The sequence below is a fragment of the Laetiporus sulphureus genome, assembly GCF_001632365.1.
Source record: "Laetiporus sulphureus 93-53 unplaced genomic scaffold LAESUscaffold_4, whole genome shotgun sequence".
Taxonomy (NCBI): Eukaryota; Fungi; Basidiomycota; class Agaricomycetes; order Polyporales; family Laetiporaceae; genus Laetiporus; species Laetiporus sulphureus.
Window position 1 is genome coordinate 169,371 of NW_024468513.1, and position 26,927 is coordinate 196,297.

Consider the following 26,927-nt stretch of genomic DNA (forward strand, 5'->3'; position numbering starts at 1 on the left):
CATGTACCAGTGGATTGACTCACTTCTTTCGTCTTCCGGTAGCGGCACGTTCAAGCTAGGTCCTAAATACAACCCAATGGTGTATGCGCAGAAAGGCTATGATTAAATCTTGCGGTTACTCGGCCCCGAGTATCACGTCACAGAAGTGAGAGTGCCGCCCATCACGATAAGAATACACCAAGTCTCCATACGGACTCGTTCATTCATGAATGATCTCGCAGGTCGGCACGATGAACGTATTTGTAGTCTTCGAGCGTCCCGATGATGACTCCACGCAACTCCACTCAATTTCCGTCTCCTCACTGTAAGCCTTCTGAAAATAACCATCAGACTCGCCGCATTAGAATTGATTAGCTTGATCCTTCCGGGCGTGGCACGCAACTCTGTGTTGACATTGGAACACACGTCCAGGGAAGGCCAGCATCCCAACTTGCTGCAGAAGGTGATCGTCCCCTCGCGCTCAATCACGACGCAGGAAGTCAGCGAAGTAGCGAAGTCGAAGACGTTAGCAGAATTTTGAACCGGTTTATTGGCGTCCATACAGCACCCATGGCCATGGAATGCTGTCATGTGAGCGGAAAGTGCGGGGAGGTAACCGGCAGTACACGATATCGTTTGGGGTATGACGACGGAAGTGATCTACGTGCAGATCGTTTTCAGGGTCTTGCCTATGAAACTGTTAACGCAATGCAGAAAGTGAGGCAGATAAATATAGCCCACAAACTGTTAATGCGTTCCAGACGTACCTCCAGAAAGAAATTCCATCACAGTTCAAGCTCTTGGTCCCTCTTTAGGACACTCCATCGCAAGTTTCGGGGGATATTGGACGACAACTTAGAGTTCCGAACGTGTGGTGGCCACAAAGCATCGCAGAAGAGATGCACCGTTTGCTACATTGATGACGATCTTGCAGTGCGCCTTGTGCTGCGAGAGAGACAATTGATAGATATCATTACACAACACGTCGCGGTGACTGTAATCAGAATGCAGGCGAACAACGCGTTTTCGGTCTGCTCGGCTGCGGAAGCGCTTCGATGCACACGAACATCGCCACGAAGGCCATGTCACCAGAGATGCTCGTGTCCTCCACTGCATCAAACGAAGACGTAGATGGCGTGCACGCGGGAGCAGGGAATGCATGCGGCGGTCCAGATGAAGGTGCATGCAAGCGAGAGCTAACCTGGAGCTAACGGCAGCGAAGGCGAAGGCGACATCATGTGACCGCGTGTCGTTCGCATATTAAAGCGAACTCGCGAAGGCAACTCGAGGGCAACAACCATCCCACCCTCCCTACCCCCACTCCCTTCTGACCGCCCCTCCCGCCATGCCTAACATCTTTCCATTCCGCTCTCGATATCCAGCGGCACAGAAGAGTGAGGCAGTGAGCGGACCGCCTGCTAGCGCACCAGCACCTCAGAGTGCAGATGTACCTGCCACTGAAGCGCATCCCGAGACACATGAAGCCAAGGGTGCTGCCACGGACGCCTCTGCGGACGCACCTGAACCTACAGACAGCTCTGCTCCTGCGGCAAGTCCTGCCGACGAACACCCTCCGGAGACAAAGCCCGCGGAGAACGCGCCCAGACGTTTCTCGTGGATGCCGTTCAGCCGGACCAACAGCGGGGACGCCAAGCATGTCTTGCATGAGCAAGAGAAGAAGCCTGCGGCTGAGCAGGCAGCATCTCGCCCCCTTCTGGTGCGCACACGCTCGGAGAAGCAAGCACAACAATGTGCTCTGTTCCTGCGTGAGCTCATCGTCGGCCCTTCGTCCAATAATATAAGCAAGGCTAAGCCAAAGACAAAGTCCCATGCAGAATTGGAGAAGGCAAAGGCGCAATTAGCCAACCAGAAGACTGCAAACAAGGTGATTGCGCAGCTCCGGCAGCTGTCGTCGTCGGACGAGCCAGTAGTTGTGGGGATGGGTCCCAATGGAGAAATGCTGACCGCTCTTCCCAAGGGGCCCATCCATGCTGTGTGTCTGCCATATACCGACGCGGAGGCACACGAGCGTCACTTCCGCCGGCTCGAGAAGGACAATGCGACGGCAACCGGAGCTGTGAATCACACCCAAGGTGCGACGACGGCGACGACTACCACCGTGCACTTTGAGTCGACGACAACGGAGATCGTCAGCGTTGCGAATGCCTCTATCACCACGCTCAAGATGGTGTTTTCGGAGATGAACCTCGTCAGCCTGATCACCACGCCTGACCTGGGCCTGGGTGGACCTCCGGACGGTCCTGGAATATTGAGCGGCGCCCTACCTACACCACAGGCGATCCTGGATGGCGTAGAAAAGGTTACGCCTCAGCTTCTGGCGCTCGGGTATGCTACAGGAAAGGCCGTGCTGCCTGATCATGCAGGTATGCAACAGATTCGACTCGTTGACTCTCATACGCAGCGCATTCTTCATGGTTTATGACCGTATTGTTAGGCATATATCCTCCCAAAGATCGTATGTCGGCCATCACATGTGCGTTTTACAGCGTGTTTGTCGAGCTTGCGATGTACTGATTTTTCGTCAGACTGGTGGGGATTCGAGATCGTGTTGCCACAGCCCTCCCTGCGATACCTTGAGGTTCGTCGTATCGACGACTGTGATAATAAATGATTTGGCTAAACTAATATGACACGACTCTACAGAACGTACCTTCCATTACACACTCAGTCATCAACTTCCTGACAGCCCTTTCTGTCGTTGATGGTGGAGTGCGTGAGATCATACCATTCGTCCGGTACATATCCTCCTTCATCGACACAGAGTTCAACATGATCAAGTCGGAAGATAAGGGCGACGGTGTCGTCTGTGCCGCCACGTGGTACGCAACTGACCTTGCATGGATCATGAGCACAAGTTGACGTTTCCGTAGGATAATGCCCGCCGCACTTGTTCCCCGTCCCTGGGACTTCCCGCAACCACCTCCCAGAACCCCGTCAGCGCCGACTGCAGCAACCTCTGCTGAAGGAGAGAAGGGTACAACGGAGCAGAAGTCAGCTGCTCCCAGTGACGCCGCATCGGCCGCACCTGCTACGGCGCCCAATGCAGCCCCTGTATCCGTGACCCCAGGCGATGCGCCTGCAGCTAGCAATCCAGCGCCCACGGAGACCGCACCGAAGGTCGAGGTGACGCCTCCAACGCCTGCTATTGCAGAAGCTGACATTTCTGCCCCTGTAACGATAACCGCTGCATGACGGCTCCACCGTCGTCTTCCTTGTACACATCGGACAGCTAGATACCACTTCTCGCATTTCGGATTGTATGTATAATATACCTTCTCAAAGCCAGTAGCTACCATTCTTGTCCCGCCTCGCATTTCGTTCTCGTCGTCATAGCTCGCATCGTATACGCCATTCTATTATGACCGCTCAGGACTCTCTCCATACCTCGCGCCCGTGATACCTGACATCTTGTTACAGTAGAAACATGACACCCTCACGATACTTTCCTTGTTGCCGAATGTATACGCCATTGTCTTGATGCCATCGCGCCCTCGTTCACGTTAAGATATATCGATTACAACATTACCATGGTAGGTATATCCAGCAGTGTCGCGGCTCGCGTTGATCGTTACAATCACATCCAAACAACGTTCTCGTACATCCCTTCTACTGAATCCTGACCTCAGAATCGGGCTCTGTAAAGGTTCGATAGCAGGCCCATGAGGTCAAGATCGACACTGCAAAGCCGGGTTCTACTGACCAATGTAGTCGATAACACCGCCCTGAAGCGATTGCAGCTGGGTAAGGAATGAATCCGGGATGGTAGCAGCAAATCCCTGAGAACATGATGAGCGTCAACGTTGGGGTTGCAGAAGCTGTATTGCCTCACGTTCAGGAGAGAATTGAAGCGCTTGCTAACTTCACCGCCTGGCGCAGATACGGCATGATCAGCGATCAACCATCAACTTCGAATACCCAAACAGACCAGACATACCATTACTGTTCACCTGGTTAACATACTCATCGATCTGCGACGCGCTGACGCTGTCCTTGAAGACGACGATGTACTCTGCGATCAAGCGTAGATGCGGTCAGCACTCCCCGCGCACACTCTCAAGAAAGCATAGAGAACTCACTTCCGGACATGATAGGATGTGGTGTTGATGTAGAGGTTGCGCGAAGGTGATACGAGGAAGGAAGAGAGATGAGATCCGGAGTGCACAGTCAAGTGCGTGTTATAAAGGCTCTCCGCCACAACATGCGGATAAGGAAGGAGGCCGAGCGCCATGCGCCACAGGTGCGGTTCGCGTGCGCACGTGCGACGCGCGCGGCGCGCGCAAACAAGCGCCCATCACTAGGTCTTCGTCTCCGCGCGCTGACTCTTGACTCATACATGAAACACTCTTGGTCGATTCGTTGATATTCTCGTTGGAGCTTAGGCAACGCGTTTATCTGTCCGGCGCGGCAGTGTAGCCTGTGTGTGCTGCTAAGTAGTTCTTAGCGATCTGCTCCTTCATCCAGCGTTTGTTAACAAGATGCCAGTGACACGCTCTGCAAGTGGGAGCGACAGCGAGGAAGGCAGCTGGGAACACTGCTCATCCTATTGCGTATTCTGATTCCCAGACTTTCTGTTGAAAGCAGACGTCAGACAAGGATATCTGGAGCCCGCGGAGGTTGAAGGGATTGTCTCATCTGCCTACGGGAGACTACGGGCATCTTTGTTTCATAAGCTCGCTCAGTGTTGCGCTCGTTGACTCTATGTGCTGTCATCGACTGACGCGCGACGCTTTCCTCCACGATGACCGATGTCGAGGTTTTCCCTGCACTCGTTGAAGGGGCCACGCTCCGCATCGTGCTGCGCCCCAGTGCACCATCCTCGACCGAGGACGGAGTCTCCTTATGTGCCCGCGTCACCCACACCTACAGCCCCTTTACCATGTCTCCCGTCCTTCGTGTTTCCATCGATCCCTTACGGCCTTCGGCCCTTCCACCTTCCTCGTCACCCTTCCCCACTGAGGCGATCCTCAAACTCTACGACCGACGCTGTCTCACCAACACCCGCGTCGATTACGACGACGGCCGTCCCTGGAGCCTCGATGAGGAGCGTGAACACTGGCAATATCTTGTCGAAGTCGAGCGAGGCGCAGCCAAAGTGGGCGACTTCGCGAGCCCGACATACATGTGGGACAACGACGTCTCCGACGGCGCATTCGAAGCATACCTTGCGTACACCGCGCCCGCGATGTTTGCTGCCGAGCGCGCAGCGTATGAATGCCTAAATGAACTCCAAGGGAAGGAGATTCCGCGGTTGTACGGCGTCGTCGAATGGGAGGTGTCCATCGACCTTGGCGAGCAAGATGATGGCGCAGTGACCGAGGTCGTGCCCGGGATACTGATCGAGTATGTGTCGGGGCTGACGCTCAGGCAGCTCGTGCAGACGTGGCCCCGTCGCACGCCCACCCTGTCGAACGTGCTGTTGGCGCATCTATGCGACAGAGCCGTCGCCGTTGTCGACCATATGTCCGACTTTGACGTGCTCAACGAGGACGTTCGGCTCGATAACTTCCTCATCCGCGAGCCATTCGTCCGCCCTTCCTCTGTCCGCTCCTCCTCGTCCTCTGACATTCCGGCCCCGGATGATGATGTGCACCCGGAGTTGGAGTTGGTAGAGTATCCAGTGGTACTGGTTGATCTTGCGCAGTGCAGGCTCCGCTGCGCGGAGGAGGACGAAGACGCGTGGGTCGCGGCCAAGTGGTCTCAGGACGAGACCGGCGCGGTCGGGTTTGTGTTGCTCAGCTTGGTGCAGGAGTGTGTGGGCAAGGACGTGTGGTCGTTCAAGAGAAGCTTGCGGTACTATCGACCTTTGGAAGGCTAGAGCTCAGACTGTACCATATATGCGCGGATACGATCGCATTTATGCGTGGCCCACGGGAGACCCGTATCACCATTTTTGAGCATCTAATATGCGAGCGAAGGGTCAAACCTGACGCTTCTAGTTTGTCAAACGCATATGCGACTGCAGCACTTCATCTCACATACATACCGTGTTTTGGCCCTCGCCGGCCGAGCGCCATGCGCCACAGGTCACAAGCCACAAGTGCGGGATGCACGTGCATCGCGTCGCGTCGCGAAACGTACACAAGCGCCCATCGCTGAGTACTTTGGTACTCCAGCGGGCGGGGACTCTCCGCCCGCGGCTGACTCGTACATAAACCATCCTCGGTCGAATTGTTGGTATCCTTGCTGTAACCTCTGCGACGCATTTATCTGTAAAGCGCAGCAGTGTAGCCTGTGCATGCTGCGAGCAGTTCTGAGCCATCTGCACCATCATCATCCTGCGTTTATTAACAAGATGCCAATCACACGTTCTGCAAGCGGAGCGACAGCGAGGAAGACAGCTTGGAATACTGCTCAACCTACTGCATTTTCTGAGCCGACGAAGGGCTCCAAGAGGAAGTCTTCTAGCACCAAGGGAGCACAGACACCGAGAAAGAAAGCAAAGTCGGAGGATGCGGTGATCGCAAGTGGGACTATTGCTGCATTGACACCGATACCTGCAGCAGGAGATGAACAGGCACTCGTACCCGCGGTGCTAACGTTCTCGTTTGAGCATGCCAAAGAACATCTCATCCGCGTGGACAGACGGTTCGAGGATGTATTCCAGAGACTGAAATGCAAGCCATTCGAGCATTTGGAGCGCGTCGACCCGTTTCGGTGTGTAGCTACTTCTTACAGCCTCATCGGAACATAACAATGACGACGCTTGATGCCAACAGTACGCTGGCGCACTCGATCATGTACGAGCACGGATAGGCATCCGTATGGGCGTCGCTTACGCTGTGTTGAATCAAAGGGGCCAGCAGATCTCTTGGATGGCCGCGCGCTCGATCACCCACCGGTTTATCAGACTGTTCGATCCTTCTCTGCCAGAGAAGCCCCAAGATCACTCACAGTCAGCCTTGCGTTTCTGATTTATCGACTCAGTATCTGAATAACGTTCCACTCAGCGCCACCGCCTTCTTCCCAACAGCACATCAGGTTGCGAGCATGGACGTTGCCACACTGCGAACGGCAGGCCTGAGCGGGAGGAAGGCTGAGTATGGTTGGTGTGGTGCAGCTTGAGCGAGGATGTCCATAGTCTGATTGTGCATCCAGTTCTTGACCTTGCCTCAAGGTTTGCAGATGGCCGCCTCTCCACCGCAAAGCTGCTTGAGGCAGATGACGAGGAGCTACACAGCATGCTGACGGAGGTTAGGGGAATAGGACGGGTGAGCTTCAATGAGTATAGACCTCGGAGTGCTACTAACGGTACGTTATATGCGCAGTGGACAGGTCAGCCGTTCGAGTAATTGCGGCCCCAACTGGAGCTGACCAAGGCGGATACAGTTGATATGTTTGCCATATTCTCTCTTCGGCGTCCGGATATACTTCCAGTCGGTAAGCACAATGGTTGTGTGGAGAAACTTTCACTTGCTGATTATCCGCAGGTGACTTGGGCGTACAGCGTGGGGTACTGCGCTGGTTCCTGTCCCTTCACGCGCCTTCGACTTTGGCCTTGACCATATCTCCCGCTAAGCTTCCAAAGAATCCTGAGGAAGAAGAGCCCAACGAGAGTGTAGATGCTCTTGTTGTAAATGGTGATGCCTCGACGAGCAATGACCTGCGACATACCACGCCGGACATATCCGCGGTGCCGCCTGCACCCACCGCCCTCCCTGTTACTCCAGTGAAGAAAAATAATGGCAAGGGCAAGAATCGGGGGCCGGCAGATGCTGACGAGGTGGATTCTGTGCTGCCAGCGCCGTTCACGCCGTCTATCAACAGGGTTTTGAACATGAATGCTTACGGCAACGGTGCTGCAGGTGCTGCGGCTCCGCCCTCGCCTTTGCCTGATGGACTGACCCCGGCGATCATGAAAAGCCGTTTGGACGGAAAGAAGAAAATCAAGTGAGGAAGTGCCGATGTACATGTTTGTGCGGGCTAATCGTGATCTCTTGCGGGTGATTGCTAGAGGTGCTCTGCTGACCCCGAAAGAGATGGAGGAACTGACTGCAGGTTGGAGACCATACCGTAGTCTTGGTACGTTGCAGTGCCGCTGTGTATGTGCTGTAGCCTGAATTCACAGTTAAATTCGCAGGCGTGTACTACATGTGGGCTCTGGCGGAAGCACCGAATTGATGGTCACGCTCGGAGCGGCGCTTCAAGGTACCGGAGACTGCTTCCGTGTGTACAGACGAACGTATGACCGGAAAGCTTTACGTTTAGCAATGTAAAGTTTTTCTGGCAAAGTCCCACCGCGGCAGAGATGCGGATGAGGGTGCCTGCAATGCGGTAGGCGCGCGGTGTTTGCTGTCCGAGAGAGGAAAGCGGACTCGCAGAAGTGGCAGGGAGATCCACCAAGTCAAGCCGTGCGCAGTGTTGCCCCTTACCTCTCATTCAATTGATCATTACATTTGTGTTCCAAACATGCTCCCGCGATGCCAACATGTTGGATATTCGGTGTTGAATTTTCGTCGTCACGAAAGTGCTGAGTGCCGCTCGGTGAATGCCGACTGGGAAGATCTACTGAGATCTATCGAGATCTCGTGGCCACGATCGCAGAATCGCGCTCTTTTGCGCCTTCTGATGGCCACCCATTCAACAGTGGCCGCTCTCAGCCTCCGAGCCATGTCGCCTGCTTGATTTCCAGCGGGAGCATAGAGACCTGAACACATGGTGGGTCTCCGTGGTTTCATCGGGGTCGACCGATCGTGTCATTGTCAAGCTGTCAGGAATTAATTGTTGGCGGTGGTCAGTTACAGGTCAATCACTCGCACATGCCTTCTTTTGACTGTTCACCACTGGAAATACTCCTGGTGACCGTCACGGTGTCAAGGGTGTTACGTTGGCAGTTCTGTCAGAGCTATCCAATTGAGGCAGCGTGTCGGGTGAGCCGTCGAACTGTACTGAATTACGCTTGCCTTGTGCGTGGTGCCGTGCACCATTGACTTATAACTCCGTGCTTCATGTATCCGCCTATGCGCCTCCCAGAGCCGGGGCCACGCACAAATGGCGAGTGTCAGGGAGACACACTGGCCAGGGAGTGGCAGCATGCCACATGCATGGCTGTGCCATCGATCGTGACGTCCGCTGCGTGCCACTAGCCAACCTCAGATCGACGCTATGGCAGCATTCTCGGCAACGGCGCGTGTGCCGTCCCACGTTGAACCGATATATAGTACCGCCGACGTTGCAACCACTCTCAACGCTCCCGCCCACCAGCGCCCTGCGTACTCGCGATCCCCCCGCCTCGTCGCTGGTTTGCTACGGCGTGTAGCTCTCGCAGCGGCCCACGATGTCTTCATCTGTTCCTCCTCTCCATGTTCAAATCACCGCGCCGTCCTCTTTTGGCTTCCTCTCTCCGCCCATCGACACCGGCGACGCGTCTTCAGACGATGGCGACACACTTCAGACTCCACTCACGGAGCACGATGAACACAGAGACGCGTACAATGTCTACCAGGAGGGCCAGCATGGTTTCTCCCCTGACATGCTGACGTCTTTCTTGTCGAAGCAGCAAGAGGATGCTCTGCTCGGCGGGACCACGTCACACGATCTCAACGCGCCCACTCTCTCACATTTTCCTCCATTCTCCTCTCTGTCTGCACCTTCCGCATCACAGGCCTCGCGAAATCTGCAACAAGATTGCCTCTTCTCCTTATCATCGCCGTCTCAAGCGTTGGATCTGGCTAACGCATCACTCGAGATCACTTTCGCCAGTAATGAATTTATGAATCGAAGCCTTGATCCGAGCACATCCTCCTTCACATCGGCTAAGGAATCATTTAACCTGTCTATGCCGCCTATCTACTCTTCTTCTCCTAATGATCCCTCTTCATCCTCCTGGTCCGATCTTCTGGGGCCTTTGCCCTCTCTGTCATTTGATTCTCTTGCGGAATCAAGCGCAAGTTCATCTATAGAGAACATACCTTCTCTTCTCTCTCCTAATGCCTTAATTCCACGCTCGAGCGAGTCCGAAAACATCCTTGCCGCGAGAGGCCGCATGTACTCTCCGCGATTCCCGGCGGAACATACACTTAACCAGTTCTTCGTGCGCACATACTGTCTAGGAGACGAGCTTGGTGCCGGCGGGTATGGCTTCGTCATGACTGCTCGGCACCGTACGGAAGGACATGAGGTCGCCGTGAAATTTATCATCAAAGAGAAGGTGCCTGACCATGCGTGGTGGGAGGACGAGGCGTTTGGACGTATACCTACGGAAGTGATGTTGCTGAGCCTTGTAGACCACCCGAACGTCGTGAAATGTTTGGATCTCTACGAGGATGAGGTATATTTCTATATGGTGAGTTGGCTCCATTAACTACGGAGAGCAAGTTGATAAAATATTTCCATAGGTTCAAGAACTGCACGGAACTCCCTGGGAATCCAGAAAGAAGAAGAAATCGAATATCACCGCTCCGGGCAAGCTCGTCGCCCCGACATCTACTCCTTCCTTGACACCTTCCCCTTCGTATGAATCCACGACTGACTCTGTGCCACCTACACCGCCTTCAGTTCCTGTGGAAGATGCCGACGCCCTTTCTACCACATGTGAAACATCAGAAGCAGCGCAGGATGCTGCTCACATCACCCGCTCCGAAATTCCGCATATCGCGCTACCATCCCTCGAGCTTTCTGCTGCCGAGGCGGCAACGGGGAAGACGCAGAACCAGATCACGTTGCAACCTCTGCTTCCTGTCTCCGTACCGGTGCGTCCGAACTTCTCGCGGCGAGCATCGCACGATTTGTTCGAGTGTATCGAGCAAAGCAAGCACAAGCGGCTGTCGGAGAACCAAGCCCGCTACATTTTTGCGCAAGTCGTGGAGGCCGTGTATTATCTGGACAGCCAGGGAATCACGCATTGCGACATCAAAGACGAAAACTTGCTCGTGGATAGTGATCTCAAAGTGAGCTTCTATGCAATCGCATGATATACGATCTGAGCTGACCGTCGTTTCCCATAGGTGAAGCTAATCGATTTCGGCAGCGCCGTCGTCGCGGATCCTTCGCTTCCTCGTCCGCACTACACTCTTTTCTTCGGTACGACTGCCTACGCATCCTCAGAGATCTTGCGGAAACAGCCGTATCGTGCGCCTCCCGCGGAAATCTGGACGCTTGGTGTCCTTCTGTCATATCTCCTCACTGGGCATTCACCGTTTGCTACCGAGCAGGACGCGATCGACGGACGCGTCCTACTGCGTGAGCCGAGCTCCGGGCGCCTCAGTCGTGCGGCGGTGACACTGATCGGGAGGTGTTTGGAGCGTGACCCTGAGCGACGCGCAGACATTGAGGAGGTGCGTGGCCATCGCTGGCTGCAGGGCGCCCTGGAGAGGGACGCGCGGGAGTAGACGGTTTGTCTTTGATTCTGCGTTCGTCCCTTGCATGTCCTGAAAACTCTCCTTTCTGTCCTTCTGTTCTCATCCGCGCTTGCATGGGGTTTTGTGCATGTTGCGGTTTTTCTCCCGGCTTAGCGTCACCGTACTTCCTCTTCCATCCCTCGGGGTTTTTTCACCGCATACTTGATCTTTTCCCCATTTTGTGCATTAGCTCCGTCACCACTTCGGCAAACTTCCCCCGCATTACTTTCCTATATCATGTTTTAACTCTTACATGTCACAAGCAATCGGAATGTAGAAATGAATGCATTGTATCAGACTTGGCTTGACGGATCGCGGTAGATCAGGCGCAATGTATCTGCATACTGGGCTATCGGCCTGCCGCTCCCTTCATGCGAAACCACGAGACCACATCTGTCCTTGGCTTGTGACTTGGGGTCGATGTTGCTGATGTGGACCAGCGCAACCGTGGGCGCAACGGCTAGCTTCTCGCTGCCTCCAAGTGCTCTCTCGTATCGATCTCCACTGGTTCCTTGGGAAACGCAGTCGACGCCATGGGAACAGGTATCGGAGAAATAGGCACGCATGCTCCTCATGGAGGGAGATGATTGCGCAGCTTGGCGGGCTTTGTGACCGCCGGTAATCACGGCCAAGGTGGTGGTACTTTGACTTAGCCGGGGCTAGTGTCATTCAGAGCGCTTGGAAGAATGATTGAAGACGATGTAGAGTAGTCACAGGTTGGTCTGTCGGCCCACCGCAGCGGTGATGATAGTAATGAGGCTGGAGCATGAGGACGACCCTCACACTAATGGCTTGTACGTATTGTGCAAATCTGAGCATGCACAGGCAGTATTCCGGCGGTAATAAATAGCGGGCGTGTTGCTCCTAGAATGATTCCAGCATATTTAGAGCGCTGTAACCCCAGGAAGACAGCAGATGAATAGACTCCACGAGCACAATATAAGCGGAGATAATTTGAGCGTCTCTTCATTGTCTGTCCATATGGGCAGATATGGGCGGTCTCGCGATATTGAAAGCCCAGAACGATCGCCAAGTTGCTTGAGAGAGCATCCAGATAGATGGTGGAAGGTCAGCCGGACGGATCACTGTTTCACCTAGCTGCCCTAAGGTGAGAAGAAGCATGACATAGCGTGTGCGGAAGATACCACGGCCACTGAGACGATAATTAGCCACCAGGTTGCATGGGCACGGGACGTTCGTGCTCCCTCCGTCGAAACCGATGCAAAGATATGCCGCTAACAGGCTGCTGCGAGGAGCCGCTACAGTGAAGCGCCGGTGCCACCCGGGAAGGGCCGACCTTCAGCCAATCGCAGTGCGCGCGTATGTGACCATCTGCTCATCGTTCAGCTCGTCCTCCTCGTACCCTCCTCTTGATCATCATGTCGCTTGCTATTTCTACCTCAGCGTGTACGCGTGCTGGCCTTCTGCCAGAATGTGTATCAATTTCTAACCATTCTTTCTTGATGTAGTAGTCAGTGCAGGACGACGCACAGCGTTGCGCCCCCAGGTCGGTGTCTACGGTATGTTATGAATCCCACCTACTCCTATTTACTGTGTGTTGAACGATAAATCGTGTGTAGGGCTGACAGCGCGAGCGCTGCATAATTCGACCCCTGCACCACCACCAGGGCCCATCCCCACGTCCTCTACCGACCCCTTGAACCCCATCACGCAGATCGCGAAGACTGGTTCGAATCAATTGAGTTTGGAGACTCCGCAGAACAGGGCTGGTGAGTTTTGCTCGCAAGGGATCTCTTTCATCTGTGACAAAGTTCTCATCACCGTCCAGAATATGTTTTGTCCACGCTGGACAAGGTTGCCAACTGGGCGCGAGAGTCGTCAATATGGCCAATGACGTTCGGTATGTATGCGCTAGTTCAGTCCAGTAGCAAGCTTTCTCATCCGGTGGTCGCATTCAGGTCTTGCATGCTGTGCTGTGGAGATGATGCACATGGCGGCAGCACGGTACGATCAGGACCGGTTGGGAGTTGTGTTCCGTGCTAGTCCTCGGCAGTCAGATATCATGATTGTCGCTGGAACGCTGACCAACAAGATGGCACCTGCACTGCGCAAAGTGTATGACCAGATGCCAGAACCCCGTGAGTGCCGTGGAAGCGTTTGCGTGAATGTGCGCTGATAGGATATTTATAGGATGGGTGATATCCATGGGATCGTGCGCAAACGGTGGAGGCTATTATCACTATTCCTACTCTGTCGTCCGCGGTTGCGATCGTACGTACACTCGTTGTTCCCCGTTGTGCATCGCTAATCCGCACGTGCAGGGATTGTTCCGGTCGATATCTACGTGCCTGGTTGCCCCCCGACTGCGGAGGCGCTTCTCTACGGCATGCTGCAGCTGCAGCGCAAGATGCGGAAAAGCAGGAAGGGCGTGCTTTGGTAAGTTTTGCTATGATGCAATTATGATGCGGAGACGGAAGCTGAACGCATTTGGATCAGGTACCGAAAGTAGCGAGCAAGCTTGACCGATTTATCTGGGTGTGGGGAGGGAATTTACCACGCGATTGCCGGTACTGCAGTACATATCATCCTCATGTGTAGCCTACAGAGTCGCGTAGAGAGTAGTACAGGACGAATGATGAGCTAGAACACGAGCGGTATGCATTGTGATCGGTCGAGGGTTCGCGGGGGCGGTGAATGCCGTGGCTAGGCGCAGGAGCTGTGAAATTCCCCAGTCACGCTCGACGGCTTCCCTCCTCCAGTTGCACGACAACCTGGGCTGCTTCCGCCCGCTCGACCCCCACCATCTGCCAGCTCTCGCTGGCGGTCTATTCTCGTCAGTCGACCAGCCAGTTCCTTCTACCACCCAGGCCTCCGATATCGCTCGCTTGCATAGTCGCTAGCTTGGGTCCCTGTTGTTCACATCGCCTTCACTGCTACGTTCTCTATCCATCGTTTCCCGCCTTCGCTTTCGTCTAATCGCCTTGCGGAGTATCACGCTGCGGGATGGCTACCGCGTTGCAGCAGCCGGCCCCTGATGCTGGTCCCGTGTTCAACGAGGTTTCGACGGCCCTGGGATCTCCGCACGTCAACGACTACCCCAGTCGTCTCTCCATCGTAGATTTGGACCTCAAGGACAATCGCTATCCCACGCTCGGCTCATCACCAAGATCCATCCCTTCCGTCAGGAAATCTGTCTTTTCATATCCGGAGCGATCCATGGATGGTGGTGTCACGGATGGCTCACGAGGGAGCTGGGTCAGCTACCCTGCGAGTGGCTCACCAAAGTCACTCGCAAACGAGAAGCTCGATGAGGTCCCTGTGGAGAAAGAGCAGCCTTTGCCGGTTACATCCCTTGCCACGAAGCAGCAGACGCAGTCATCAAACGCGGAGGGCACGTTACCGGCCAACGCTATGCCGTCTGGGGATTCCCCGCGTCTCGCCGGACGCCCTAGTCGAGAGGATCCACCTCAACGCCGCTCGTCGAAAAGTGGTTCTGCGGAGCTTCGTCGTGTCGCTGCAGAAATCGTGCAGAGCCAGCAAAACATGGGCCAACGTACCTCCAGCGTTCGACCTTTGCAAGGCCAGTTGGGCCCTATGTTGCCGCCCGCACCCCGACATCCCTCGATACCTGTAGCCGGGATAGGCGCGGGACCAAGCGGCTCCCCCGCGCTAGCCACGATTCCTATGTCGGCTACACCTTCATTCTCTCCGTCTGCTATGCAGGTCCACATCTCGCCCAAACCTCGGGCATCTGCACAGTATCCGACCTACATCACACCTCCTTCTGGCCAGGATCCATTACATGCTGCATATGCACCTCCACAGATTCCGAAGGAAGAAGTCTGCGTAGAGTGCGCTATGCGTGACCAGGACATGGCCGACGTCGATGTGACAAGCCCTGGAGCATGGGAGAGGGAAAGTGATGCAGCCTATGAAGAGCTTGTTCATAGGGAACGGGAGGAAGAGGCATCGGGTGTACCCCGCCTTCAGAGTTCGTCACGACCGCGGGCAAGAGGACAACCGTTATCGGAGGAGAACCTACGAATCTGGCTGAGCATTGTAAGTGCCATGACGATTGCGGATCAACGTGAAATTTATTGGTACTTGCGTAGAACCCGAAGGAACCGTCATCTCGACAACAGACTTTGGATGCATACGTCAGATCTCAGCGCTTGCTGCTTGAACAAGAAGCGTTGGCGCATGCTCGGGCGCTGCGCGAGTCGCGGCAGCTGGAGGACAAGATGCGCGATACATACACGCAACTGCGGCGGTCGGCATACGAGCTGAACGGAAACGCGCAGCTGACCGACGATACTGCTGGTGTGCGAATTAAGCCTCCCCGTGCGACCTCAATACCCGCATCGATCATGGTGTCCCCTGAGAATGGCAGCAGCCATAATCGTGAGGTGACGCTTTTAGAGAATGGCATGATTGTTGAGCATGTCGACGTTCGTAAAGAGGAGAGGGAAGAGCGCGCGCGCAAGCGGAAAGAGGAGAAGCGTGACAGAAGCCGTGCGCGCAAGTCGTCGCGCGGTTCTATCATCGATGTCACCTCTGTGTACTCTATGCCTCTACCTGGGCAGGGCCTCCAGTCGGACAGCGGGTATTTCTCTGGCGCCAAAGGCAGCGACTCGCGATATTCGCAGTCGTTCTCGCCACGTCCGAGCAGTATACTGACAACTGGCGACAGACCTCACATGCTTCCTCGTGCTTACTCACAGGCGTCCTTCTCTGACATGCAGAGCATTGGCTCGTCATCATCGCCGAGACGCTCCCGGTTCTTTGGCTTCAAGAATCTCACCGCTAGTTGGAGGAGCCAAGATAGTCTTGCTCCTTCGGGTAGCATGATGGATATGCAGTACGTGTCTTGTGGGTCATCTAGACAATGCTTCTGAACTGACTTGGAAAATAGCGTTGCTCTACAGCGAGAACAGCAATATATGCAGGAGCATGGGCTTGCGGAGATGAGCGCTGACACTCCGACGCTGCGTGTGGCCGAGACATGGGTGCAAGACGAAGCACCTTCCCCCATCGAGACTTCGGTGGCGACGAGTGGGCACAAGAAGAAGAATGGCCTGAAGAAGATCTGGAAGATTGTGACCGGATCATCACACAAGAATGGATGTCCTCAGAAAGGTCGTGTGCCTGCCCGGTCATTGGAAAAGCCCGAGGACGATGCACCGCTTGCGCCTCCACCACCGTTGTCGTACTTGGTTGATCGGGACCGAGGGTCAAGACGGCACGTCTCCACGCCTTCATTGCCAACCTCCATTTCACCTAACTTCATGTCTCCATATACTGCATCGCCACCTACTGCGCCATCCAGCCTTTTGCCTTCACCGACGTCATCACGTCATCCTATCAATGAGAAGGACAGTGGGAGTGACGGCCGTAAGACGAGCGGTAACCTGGACAGTGATCCGGAACATCAGGCTGGTTCTGGTGAACCTCATTCGCCTGATCAGGAACGTGGGCGGACAACGCAGAGCTCGTCAAAGACACTGTCGAGTATGACAGGGCCACTGACACCTCAATCAACACGACCACATTCCGTCGCTCTTCGCAGGGACAAGTCTCTGCCACCTTTGCCTCCCGAGTCGTCGGTAGAATTCCCCAACCACCCTAACGGTATGCCAGATGCACGGCCGCAGACGATGTTCACGTATGACCACGTGCCAATGTCGTTCTCGGGCGCAGGCCCGGAGATGCTACTTCCTCCAAATGCCCCGTTCCGCACGGCGGACCAACGGAGGCAATCATTTGGTGGCACGGGTTCAAAGCCGCATCCTGCAGTTCGCACTCTCCCTGTCAAGGGCAAGTTCCTTGGCGCTGCGGTCTCCCCTCCCTTCCTAGCCGAAGAGCGATACGGTGAGTTTGGTGCGTCGCGTCACTCTTTGGCTCAATGGGCTTCATCTCGGGGGACGCATGGCACTGCGAAGCCCCGGCCGCGACGAAGCAAGTTTGGACTGTCGTCGCTTTTCCGACGGAAGTCACACGACCTCGTGGACGAGAACAAGGAGAACGGCCACTCTGACACGGAATTTGCGTCTAACGGTATCAGGACGTCAGGCTCCGAGCGCGAAGATACCATTGCGACTGGCAACGCGTACAGTGGCGCTGGGTCGGCGAACAGCAGCCATGCTCAGAAGATGTCGATCACGTCGCGGAAGAACATTGCGGAATTGGTTGAGCAGGACCCGGAGTTCGTTGCTTACCGATACCCATCGACCGACCATCGGTTTGACTTGCGGTAGTTCCGCATTCGCTTTGCGCTTCTTTCAAATGAAGCAAAATCGGGCGACCCACTGCGCCCTTGTATAGCTTGGCCGTGTATTCGACGCCCTGCAGCTCCCTCACTAATTCTATTTCCCTCACGCTCGTTGACGCTTTTACCCTTATGCCAATTCGTTCCTCGCATCGCATCTCGTTCGAATACCGTACGGACTATCTTCTTTTTCTGATGTGACTAGGCACGATCTTGCACGCTTTTCTCGCATGGACGGTACCCTATTCCCTAATTACTCTCTCATTTACAGTTTTGGTGAGCACACTGTATGCTAGATGATGGCGGCCAATATCGCGCAAACTTCTCTGATTTGAAGCGCTCGTTTCACCCACTGCTTATACGTTGATTTCGAATGAATCTGCTTGGACAGACTGCTGCAGCACGTTCACAGGGTAGTATGGAGGTAGGTGGTCTATCTCGGCCGTATTGTGCAATGCAACGCTATTCATGATCATCTGGCGAGATGACCGATGAACTAGTGATGCGGATCGTGGCCTCAAGGTGAACGTAGCAGGGCTGCAGGACAAGACTGCTGCCAGTGTCGGTGACAGCAGCGCTCACATGACCGATGCCACTAAAACGCGACGCGCTCTCTGATCTAATCTCGCATTCTTTCTTCAGACTATCTCTCTGACCACAGGAAGACGAAATTGACCCTGCAGCATGGTAAGAAGATTCATCGACAATGTCTGCAGGCTTTTGACAAAAACAATATGTCGTAGGCACCTCGAGGGCTCTCCGCTGAAGAGAAACGCGTCAAGCTCCTCGAAATATTCCATGAGACGGTATTGATACTCAATGTTAGATACATGCCTATGACCTGACCCATTTGTACAGAAAGACTTTTTCCAGGTATGAAGCGGCAGACAGATAGGGCGAAGATTGTGAGTTGATTCCTCTCGCTCGCAGCTCAAAGAGCTCGAGAAGCTGGGCCCGAAGATGAAGGGCATTGGTATGTCGTACATCGTGCAATAAGCGACTATAAGCTGAATCGATACACCCAGTGTCACAATCTGTCAAGGAAGTGTTGCAGGGCCTCGTCGACGATGGACTCGTACAAGCGGACAAGATTGGCTCATCCAACTGTGCGTGTGGCGCACAAGGCTGCATATATGCGCATCCTACTGATTCTTGCGCGCATATCTGTGCATGTATGCGCAGTCTTCTGGAGCTTTCCCTCCCAGAGAGGTGCGATGGTCTGTCTTCTGATCTCATCCTCCTCGTGAGCCTGTGGGTGTTTACAGTGTGTGGTGAAACAGATGCAAACCCGCTTGGCTGCTGTGAGAGAGACACAAGCCGCACACAGAACGCAGCTCGCCGAGCTCCGCGCTGCGATCGACGCTGAGAAGGCTGCACGACCGGAGAGTGTGCGTCTCCTATCAGCGTGCTTGATGCGTCAGACCACGATCCATTCTGCTGACTACACGTTCATTCTTTTGGGGAATGGCAGGAGGAACGCGTGGCCTCGCTTGCGCGTCTTGCTGCGGCGAAGAAGGAGCTGAGTGAGCTCGAGGGCGAGCTGGCAAAGTACGGTGCATGCGATCCGGTGAAGGTGGAGGAGAAGAAACGCGCCGTTATGCTCGCGAAGGAAGCGGCAGTGCGCTGGACTGGTACGCAGACCCTTCGTTGCTTTGTATATCAGACTGCAGGCTGACGGAGGCATCGGGCATGCGCACTTAGACAACTACGTGCTGCTTTTGTCTCACTTTACGCGGCAGAGCATCGTGGATCCTGCGGAAATCAAGAAATACCTGGGCGTAGACGATGAGTATGAAGACATATGCTGAGCCATCGGAACGTCGGACTATGGACTGTGGACCTGTGGACCTCGGATGCTTTGTACATTGCTGTCGAATTGCTCTCGTTTTCTGCTGAAAGTAGCAATAGGGATAGATCTACTGCTTCTTCTCGTCGAGCCGAAGATGAGTAGGCTGTGGTGGGCGCGAGACGCGTTGCAGCGCGTCGGTGGCGCAATGTGTGCATCACGCGCGACCAAACAATGCGGTGGTCCGTGCGCACGCCCGCATCCATTTATAAGGGAACGACAAGCCACCTGAACGCCTCATACTTACCTTGATGGCACACTCCCCTTCAGCTACCTAGGAATGTGGCCCGTGGGGGCCTCTCATAGCACGGCGACCATGTCCTCAGGGGGGCCCTGCGGTTTGTATGGGCTTCGGCTCATGCACCGTCTCAATATTTTCCTGTCCTGCTTCGGCCCTCGGGCTGGGCAGGCCTTTTTTTTGGTTCCTGCGCTCGGCTAACCCTAACCCTACGATAGAAATTTCATAGGCTATCTTGTAGGTAGTCAAGTATGTAAGCAGTAGGGACTATGTTATCATTACAAACTCCATTCTAAACATCAATGCTGCGCCTCCGTACTTCGCACCTTCTCCCGTCATCAAACACTGGACTCTCATCTACTCAGCGGATACTGTCTCGTCCAAGGGGATACGGAAAAGACCTCAGCTTACCTTGCACGCCACCGTACCGATTCATTTCAAACGCGTCATTGGAGTCCATGGCTGCCGTGGTCTGCGCACCGCGTTCGAAAAGCTCAGCTGTTCTTATATTTACTCCACGCTGCCGGCCGGTTGGGGTGATGCATATACAGTGCATTGAAGAATGCTGACAACTACTCAAGCACTCATCGACATCGACAATGCTATGGATCGCATCGCACAGCACCTGGGGTGAATCATCAACATGGCGCCTCGAAAGGGTTGAGGCGAATGGGCATTCGGGCACAGCCGCTGGCAGGCGATAAGAGCGCTCTCTGCCGGACCTTGCATGACATCAGCGGGGCTGCCATCCTCTAGGCGCCCTGAGCCTCATAATCCAAGCCTCCTCGGTGGTCCTGGCAGCAAGTCCTGCCCATTCAAGTGGTGACATTCATAGATACAGATTCTCGCAGATGTCCTCCGAGAGCACGTTGTCGGAGACCTTCATCGGCGCCCTGCAGGGCACCATCTCTGTCCTGCTCACCTGCTTTGCCGGCTATGTGGTCGCCAGACGTGGCTTCCTGAATCAGCCCACAGTCAAGCATATATCCAAGCTATGCACGTCCATCTTCCTTCCTTCGCTCCTCATCGTCCAGATGGGGCCCGAGCTCACCACTGGATCCCTTTCCAAGTACTGGATCATTCCACTCTGGGGTCTGCTTTCCGCTACCATCGCACACCTCATCGGCTGGGCAGGTCAGTACCTCTTCCGCCTCAAGCACTGGACCATCGTCGCCTGCGGCCGTCCTAACTCGAATGCACTCCCGCTCCTCCTCCTGCAGAGCCTCGAGACGACCGGCATGCTTGAACAGCTCTCGGGGGACGGAGAATCGGTCAAGGACACGCTTGGGCGCGCCAAGAGTCTCCTCCTGTTGAACGCCATTGTACAGGATATCATCACTATCCAACTTGCGCCGGCCGTCCTGGGGGCAGACAGAAGCAGGAGGGAAAAGGACAAGAGCCCGGATCGTCTGAAACCTGGACCGGGCAAGCTGTCGGTTGTGCAGGACGAGGAGCGCGCCGGGTTACTGGACGACGTTGACAGCGAGGGAAGCCAGCGTGATTCTGACAGAGAAATGGGCGGGGCGCTCGGTCCCATTGCGGACGTGCCCGACTTGCGGACACCGCAGAGCCTTCGCCCGCTAGAGAAGCCAATAAAGACAATGTGGTCCTACATGAGCGCGCCTCTGATTGGTGCCATCATTGCGTTCATCTTGGGAGTGCGTAGCTTCTGTGGCGGTGATGTTCGCTTGCTGACTTGTCAATCGCTGCTTTTGCTCCAGATCCTCCCTCCCTTGCATGAAGCATTCCTTTCCAAGCATGGTGTCATGTACATACCCATCACGCAGGCAGTAAAGAACCTCGGTGATCTCTTGTACGCTTTCATGTCCGCCTTAAAAATGATGGTGTACTGATAATCGCACAGTGTCGTTCTGCAGACATTCGCCGTTGGCGCAGAGCTCGGGCTTGTGCCCTCATCGCACCCAGGATACCGTGCCACAATTTGGGTGCTGATGATCCGGTTCTTGGTTATGCCAGCCATTGGCATGCTCTTCGTGTGGACGACGGCAGGGCGCGGGTGGTATGTGAGTGATCCGCTTGTTTGGTGAGTCCTACCCCTGCTCTCCACGTTGCTGTATGCGCTTCATGGACATGCAAGTGACGCGTATGCTTGCAGGTTCCTGCTTGTCCTACTCCCGGCAGGCCCATCGGCGATGCTGCTGGTCAATGTGGCGGAGATTGTGGACATCGACCAAGGGCCGATCGTGGGATATATGACGGTTGCGTACTTGCTGGCGCCCTTGATGGCTGTCGTATGCGCGATTGGGCTGGGTATCGTGAAAATGCGCTCGGGCTGATCATTAGGCCGGAATGACTTGTGCAATCGAGTGTTGGAGTAGTTGGTGGGCAAGTCTAGCCAGCAATCTGGGACGACAAGGAACACTGGAATACCGTCGACGGAGCGAAATACGTGTCATTGCGGCTTTCAGTGCTTCGGTATTCTGCGGGGAGCAATTCTTCATGACTTATATGCACTGACGACATGGATGACTTTTAGCATTGATGTATATACCTACGGATCCATTTGATGTAATATCTAGCGCAAGTGTACTATAGTACGCGACATTACGGCCTCGAGAGTGCCTAATAATTGCCGCAAGGCAATGACAGATGGTATGCTTCCAGTCGTTCTGCAGGAGCAAGGGTTTGGCTTTATCGTAGTGTCAAAGGGCCGCTTCCTGCTGTGGTCTGACTGGGATATGATGAGGAACGAGACTGTGGAAAGGTTGTATGTCGTTGATCAGGAGGTCTACAGTAGTAACGACGCCACCGTGAATGCCAAATAGAACAACATATCAGTACAGAGTAATACAAAACGCCCAAGACGAAAACTTGCCTCTTCAAGGAAAGACATCTCTCGCATGCTCCTAACCCTCCTAGGTCGGCGGGTGGGCAGGATGGTCGTCGACGGCCACATTAGAGCCGTCCAACCATCGACTATTCATACCGCTACATTTATAGTCCCTTCTTCAACCATTCGTCAACCCCAACTGTTTGGTGCCACCATCCCGATAATTGCGGACTTTCGAGCAGAAGCGGGACCTCGATCTTTCCGGCAGTGTCGTCATGAACTGATCGACGCCCCAGGTGTTCAACGTGAGGAAGCCGTACAACACGGCAAAGACTGTATGGGTAGGCATTGACTCCCTCGCTTCGCACGGCTGTGGGAGGCGTGCGGGTCGATTATGGGGCAAGGTCATCTGATTGCGTGCGCCGACCTTGGAAGTGATGCTGAGAAGAAGCCTGATCAATGGTCCCCTGACACAAATATTCTGCTTCCAGGAAGAGATTTGGAATCTAATGTGCAACGTTCAGCATATTAGATGAAAGACAGGATAAATTGCCATAACGTACCTTCAAAAATGACGCGTTCTCCCAAGAATTCGACGGATCCTGCGATCGACAAAAATTCCATTGCGAATAATGTCTTCGATTGTAGGGTCATTGTCGGTCTGTCTCTTGGTAGTTACGTGGGTGATGTACTGTATTGGGCAATTTCCTATGAACCTCAATGTGAAAAGATGCCACACCTCATCTCCGAGTGGGAAGCGGGTCAGATGGACAGAGTCACACAAGGAATGCTTCGGTCAGAACGCATGCGTTGCCGTCTCTTTCGGCGTCGCGGGACCTGAAATTGCCATGACGCCCACTGCCTGACGAAGATGCCGAGATGGAATGCCGCTCGATGTCCGCATCGACAGGAGAGAGGTTGGCTTCGTGACGATAGTGAAAGAGTTGGTATTCTGGAATAAATCGATCGACGTCGAGTCGTCGAGGTCCACAGGAGTGAGATCAAGTCCAAGGAGGATACCCCGACAGCCAGTAATCGTGAATGCCAGATCGGCCATCCAGCGGGGAGGGCAAAGGGAGAAGATAAGACAGCTAGAGCAAGGTGCCACTCGTCTGGTCCCGGTTGAGGAGGATGTGAAATTTTGGTGAAAAAAGTGTATTCAGCGCGATATTCAGGGAAGGAGAGCTGAGCGTCTCGTCTGCAGTGTGCACCACCGCAGTGATAGCATATACATCATGTGACCGCGTTCTGCCGCTGCTGAGCCAATCCATCATCATGCCGCGTTTGCGTTTCAATGCTTGCGTTGCGTTCACACCACATCTGCAACCCATTATTGTTCTATTTCTGCTAACAGCGGCTATATTCCACTAGTATTGATGTCGTCCATTCGTCTTCATGCCGAAGCATAGTTGCGCATGGGACAAAATTTCGTGGCAAGCTATGGCGCTTAGTGTGCAGGGATACTATCATAAATTATGTGAGTATGACTGCAGGTGAGAATATCGATGTCATGTAGTTATGAATCTGATAAAAGCATCAGGACAGCACGTTTTCCAGAATACCCGAAATGCGGGCAGAACAGTGGATTGTAGAGTTCCGAGAGAGGGAACCACCACCTGCGCCATGAACTGAAGTGTTGCTGCTCAAACACAACTTCCTCAGATTTCGAATGCTTAGAAGTAAAGCACTTGAATTCATACTTCTCAGGCGCCCTTTCGAACCCCAGGGCCCAGCGCCATGTGCGATCCGTTACAGGAGTGTCTCAAAGTAGTAATCAGTGTTCCTTAAAGCGAGCGACGAAGCTTCAAGTTACTGCGCGCTATTCCCCGCTTTCATCTGTGATCTATCCCGCACTGAAGTCCGAAAGGATATCGCTTCTGGTATTCAAACATTGTCCAGCACGATACACTGTTGTGTCACTCTCACCACATTCCCAGTATGCTGTACGCGTACATCCTCACAGTTCTCATTCTGGCTGTACTTTTCGGACTCTGTCTCAAGTATCCTGCAACGGCCCTTGGAACAAAGCCCAGACTTGACTTGCTTGGACCGCAAGGACTTCCCGTGCTGGGTAATCTGTTGGACATATACCCGCATCGGCTGCATATACTCTCATGGATAACCGCAATGGGAAGGCAGTATGGCGAACTATTCAGCTGGACTGTCCCGCTCACTGGCCGCACGATCGTGATCAATAGACCGGAATGGATTGATCACGTTCACAAAAGTGCTGTCAATTATTGGTCCGCGAGATCATGAGGACGCTGACGATATATATCACTTCAGATGAAGGCACCATATATGGCAAGGGTGAGGTGGCTCTAGCAGTGTTCTCGCAGTTTCCGGGTAGAGGAAGCCCATTCTCAACGGAAGGCGCGGAATGGCGGCATAGCAGAAAAGTGATCAAGTACGTCTTTGCATTTGGACATGGGTTATCCTGTTGATGAATCCCTCAGACCTGTCTTTGAGGCGAGAAATTTGGCTATTGGTGTCTCAGAGATAATGGAAGAGGTGAGTGATGGCGGACCACGGCCACCGGCGGGATAGTCTTGAAACACCTGTTTCTAGATGATGACGCTTGCACATGGTCTCCTCCATTATGCCGCCAAACGAGATGTAACGATCGATTTCAATGGTTAGAGCCTTTCTTTCGTTGTAGGCTTTAAATCCGAAGTATGTCCCGTACTGAGAGGCTCTACAGAGCTTTGCGGACGATTAGTCCTGGCGATTTTCTGCAAGCTAGCATTAAGTCTCGACATGCCGTTGTTGACTGATGCCTCTTGTTTATCCGAGCCACATGTGATTGTCGAGAACCTCCATGTCCTTAACACTATTTCTTCCGGGTGCGTGGTAATTGTTCGCGAAGCGAAAATCGTTCTGTGGTATGAATACCTTTGATACTCAGGCGATTGCCCAATCCTTTCTGGACGATCACTGAAAAGGTATGACCTTTGGGAATGCATAATGTACGACCTCAATCGAATATCTTTGACAGCTTGACGGGCGCGAACGACGATTCAAGGCTGCACGTCAGCAGTTGTTCAAAGTGATCGAGGATATAATTAAATCGCGCCAAGACGCATCCGACAATGGCGGAACGCATCGCGACTTTCTCTCTACGCTATTGGAAGAGGAAGATACAACGGACCTGGATCTGATGCGGGACGAGCTGGTGTCACTGTTATTCGCTGGGAGGGATACCACTCAGAATGCCCTCATATGGTCATTGCATGAGCTGTCGCGTTCTCCGGCTTGGTTTGATAAGATGCGAGAGGAAGCACAAATGAACGCATTACCTCCAAATCATGGTAACGTATACCACTGGTATACGTTACCATGATTTGGAGGTAGGGCTGACCAAAATCTGGTTTCGGCGTAGCTGCTGATCCTTGCACGCGTTTGCAGAATTACCCAATCCATCTCGCGGTTCTCTACGAGACGTTACGGCTCTGGCCTGGAGTGCCCAAGAATGGCCGGTCGGCCTTAAGAGACGATGTGCTTCCAGCCATCCCAGATCGAGGATACGATCCAATTCGCGTAGGTAAGGGCAATTTTGTGGCGTGGTCCGACTGGGACATGATGAAAGGCGAAGCTGTAAGTATGTCTTGACAACCGTCTGCACCGACGATTCCAATCTTTTCGCAGACTGCACCAGATTTGGGGCCCTGATGCCAAGGTCTTTAATCCGGCGCGCCATCTTGATGCTGAAAGACGTTTTGTCAAGCCTCCTTCTCCTAAATTCCACGCGTTTGGCGCCGGGCCACGCCTTTGGTACGTTCCTCATCAGTGTTGCGAGATTTCTTATTACAACTGACAGTTGCAACGCTGTAGCCCGGGCGTGCAACTTGCATCGTACGAGTTCGTCGCGATCTGGGCGAACCTGCTCCCATCGTTTGACTTTGTTGCAGAGGTGAAGGAGCGGTACCCCACAGACGCGCTCACGATAACCATGCGTGAGCCATTCATTGTGAAGGCGATCCCATGGAGCGGGTAGTGTGGGGTTATCTTGCAGTTTGGAGATGATGAGACCGGTTATGACCTGGAATTTGTTTTCTGTGTGTAGCATCTGCTGTTTCTTTCAAAGCTCAATGGTTGAACATTTCAATTTGACTAGGACTGCTACTACGCAGTGGCTCCTGCATGCGAGAGCCACATTCCATTGAACATTGAATGTCCCCCACCTCCGTGACATTACCTCCACTAGGAATGTGTCGAGTGATTCAACCGTTCCAGACTTTAAGCCGCCTGGCCGAGCCCACTGCAGACAGTCTTGATGATTCGAGCAGTGCGTTAGGAATGAATGTTTAAATGAGTTGTAACTTCTCGAATGTATCATCACACCGCGTCAGGGACGTTTCGGTGGCCCATACTTTTGACGGTATTCGCTCGCCACCATCGCGAAAAGATGCATCACGTTGATGTCCTGACTTCATATGTACAAAAATAACACGACCTATCTCCACCCGTTAATTCTGAGGTAGCTGAGCTAC

General features: G+C 53.9%; 12 protein-coding genes across 12 annotated transcripts; 10 read left to right on the forward strand and 2 right to left on the reverse strand.

Moving 5' to 3' along the window:
* Positions 1–1,319: 1,319 nt before the first annotated feature.
* On the forward strand, positions 1,320–3,643 carry LAESUDRAFT_720993 (uncharacterized protein). Its single transcript, XM_040907936.1, has 5 exons — positions 1,320–2,363; positions 2,435–2,473; positions 2,526–2,578; positions 2,644–2,819; positions 2,871–3,643. The coding sequence occupies exons 1-5, from the start codon at positions 1,325–1,327 to the stop codon at positions 3,190–3,192; spliced, it is 1,629 nt and encodes a 542-aa protein (XP_040768379.1). The 5' UTR covers positions 1,320–1,324; the 3' UTR covers positions 3,193–3,643.
* LAESUDRAFT_720994 (protease propeptide/inhibitor) lies at positions 3,477–4,193 on the reverse strand. The gene is made up of 5 exons (XM_040907937.1): positions 4,077–4,193; positions 3,935–4,009; positions 3,830–3,867; positions 3,701–3,776; positions 3,477–3,635 (listed from the first exon to the last, which is right to left on the reverse strand). Exons 1-5 carry the CDS (start codon positions 4,084–4,086, stop codon positions 3,607–3,609), a joined length of 228 nt encoding a protein of 75 aa, XP_040768380.1. The 5' UTR covers positions 4,087–4,193; the 3' UTR covers positions 3,477–3,606.
* A 331-nt stretch (positions 4,194–4,524) lies between these two features.
* Positions 4,525–5,815, forward strand: LAESUDRAFT_692854 (uncharacterized protein; the record flags this gene model as incomplete). The annotated part of the gene is made up of 3 exons (XM_040906140.1): positions 4,525–5,272; positions 5,318–5,524; positions 5,597–5,815. Exons 1-3 carry the CDS (start codon positions 4,739–4,741, stop codon positions 5,813–5,815), a joined length of 960 nt encoding a protein of 319 aa, XP_040768381.1. The 5' UTR covers positions 4,525–4,738.
* A 477-nt stretch (positions 5,816–6,292) lies between these two features.
* LAESUDRAFT_755337 (DNA glycosylase) lies at positions 6,293–8,118 on the forward strand (the record flags this gene model as incomplete). The annotated part of the gene is made up of 10 exons (XM_040912011.1): positions 6,293–6,654; positions 6,717–6,737; positions 6,794–6,892; positions 6,948–7,042; positions 7,096–7,208; positions 7,266–7,272; positions 7,327–7,377; positions 7,428–7,887; positions 7,952–8,019; positions 8,078–8,118. 10 exons carry the CDS (start codon positions 6,293–6,295, stop codon positions 8,116–8,118), a joined length of 1,317 nt encoding a protein of 438 aa, XP_040768382.1.
* A 1,966-nt stretch (positions 8,119–10,084) lies between these two features.
* LAESUDRAFT_734468 (kinase-like protein) lies at positions 10,085–11,327 on the forward strand (the record flags this gene model as incomplete). Its single annotated transcript, XM_040910513.1, has 3 exons — positions 10,085–10,282; positions 10,335–10,886; positions 10,944–11,327. 3 exons carry the CDS (start codon positions 10,085–10,087, stop codon positions 11,325–11,327), a joined length of 1,134 nt encoding a protein of 377 aa, XP_040768383.1.
* A 1,225-nt stretch (positions 11,328–12,552) lies between these two features.
* LAESUDRAFT_809585 (NADH-ubiquinone oxidoreductase 20 kDa subunit) lies at positions 12,553–13,981 on the forward strand. The gene is made up of 8 exons (XM_040914150.1): positions 12,553–12,743; positions 12,806–12,856; positions 12,917–13,066; positions 13,126–13,197; positions 13,256–13,435; positions 13,488–13,568; positions 13,619–13,733; positions 13,794–13,981. The coding sequence occupies exons 1-8, from the start codon at positions 12,716–12,718 to the stop codon at positions 13,804–13,806; spliced, it is 690 nt and encodes a 229-aa protein (XP_040768384.1). The 5' UTR covers positions 12,553–12,715; the 3' UTR covers positions 13,807–13,981.
* A 319-nt stretch (positions 13,982–14,300) lies between these two features.
* On the forward strand, positions 14,301–17,551 carry LAESUDRAFT_734470 (uncharacterized protein; the record flags this gene model as incomplete). Its single annotated transcript, XM_040910514.1, has 3 exons — positions 14,301–15,356; positions 15,410–16,155; positions 16,210–17,551. The coding sequence occupies 3 exons, from the start codon at positions 14,301–14,303 to the stop codon at positions 17,549–17,551; spliced, it is 3,144 nt and encodes a 1,047-aa protein (XP_040768385.1).
* A 695-nt stretch (positions 17,552–18,246) lies between these two features.
* On the forward strand, positions 18,247–19,370 carry LAESUDRAFT_734471 (meiotic nuclear division protein 1; the record flags this gene model as incomplete). The annotated part of the gene is made up of 9 exons (XM_040910515.1): positions 18,247–18,249; positions 18,306–18,368; positions 18,421–18,435; positions 18,493–18,535; positions 18,588–18,668; positions 18,745–18,779; positions 18,843–18,950; positions 19,034–19,193; positions 19,264–19,370. The coding sequence occupies 9 exons, from the start codon at positions 18,247–18,249 to the stop codon at positions 19,368–19,370; spliced, it is 615 nt and encodes a 204-aa protein (XP_040768386.1).
* Positions 19,371–19,640: 270 nt separating this feature from the next.
* LAESUDRAFT_643912 (uncharacterized protein) lies at positions 19,641–19,847 on the forward strand (the record flags this gene model as incomplete). Its single annotated transcript, XM_040903813.1, has 1 exon — positions 19,641–19,847. A coding segment is annotated over one exon (207 nt), but the record flags the coding sequence as incomplete, so codon positions are not given.
* A 509-nt stretch (positions 19,848–20,356) lies between these two features.
* On the forward strand, positions 20,357–22,279 carry LAESUDRAFT_342656 (uncharacterized protein). Its single transcript, XM_040902093.1, has 4 exons — positions 20,357–21,304; positions 21,368–21,459; positions 21,511–21,690; positions 21,763–22,279. The coding sequence occupies exons 1-4, from the start codon at positions 20,498–20,500 to the stop codon at positions 21,941–21,943; spliced, it is 1,260 nt and encodes a 419-aa protein (XP_040768388.1). The 5' UTR covers positions 20,357–20,497; the 3' UTR covers positions 21,944–22,279.
* Positions 22,280–22,601: 322 nt separating this feature from the next.
* On the reverse strand, positions 22,602–23,494 carry LAESUDRAFT_747333 (uncharacterized protein; the record flags this gene model as incomplete). The annotated part of the gene is made up of 4 exons (XM_040911467.1): positions 22,602–22,807; positions 22,865–22,943; positions 23,001–23,039; positions 23,297–23,494. The coding sequence occupies 4 exons, from the start codon at positions 23,492–23,494 to the stop codon at positions 22,602–22,604; spliced, it is 522 nt and encodes a 173-aa protein (XP_040768389.1).
* Positions 23,495–24,375: 881 nt separating this feature from the next.
* LAESUDRAFT_755343 (cytochrome P450) lies at positions 24,376–26,431 on the forward strand (the record flags this gene model as incomplete). Its single annotated transcript, XM_040912012.1, has 10 exons — positions 24,376–24,664; positions 24,724–24,844; positions 24,894–24,948; positions 25,006–25,072; positions 25,139–25,280; positions 25,343–25,379; positions 25,433–25,745; positions 25,817–26,031; positions 26,093–26,208; positions 26,269–26,431. 10 exons carry the CDS (start codon positions 24,376–24,378, stop codon positions 26,429–26,431), a joined length of 1,518 nt encoding a protein of 505 aa, XP_040768390.1.
* Positions 26,432–26,927: the final 496 nt, after the last annotated feature.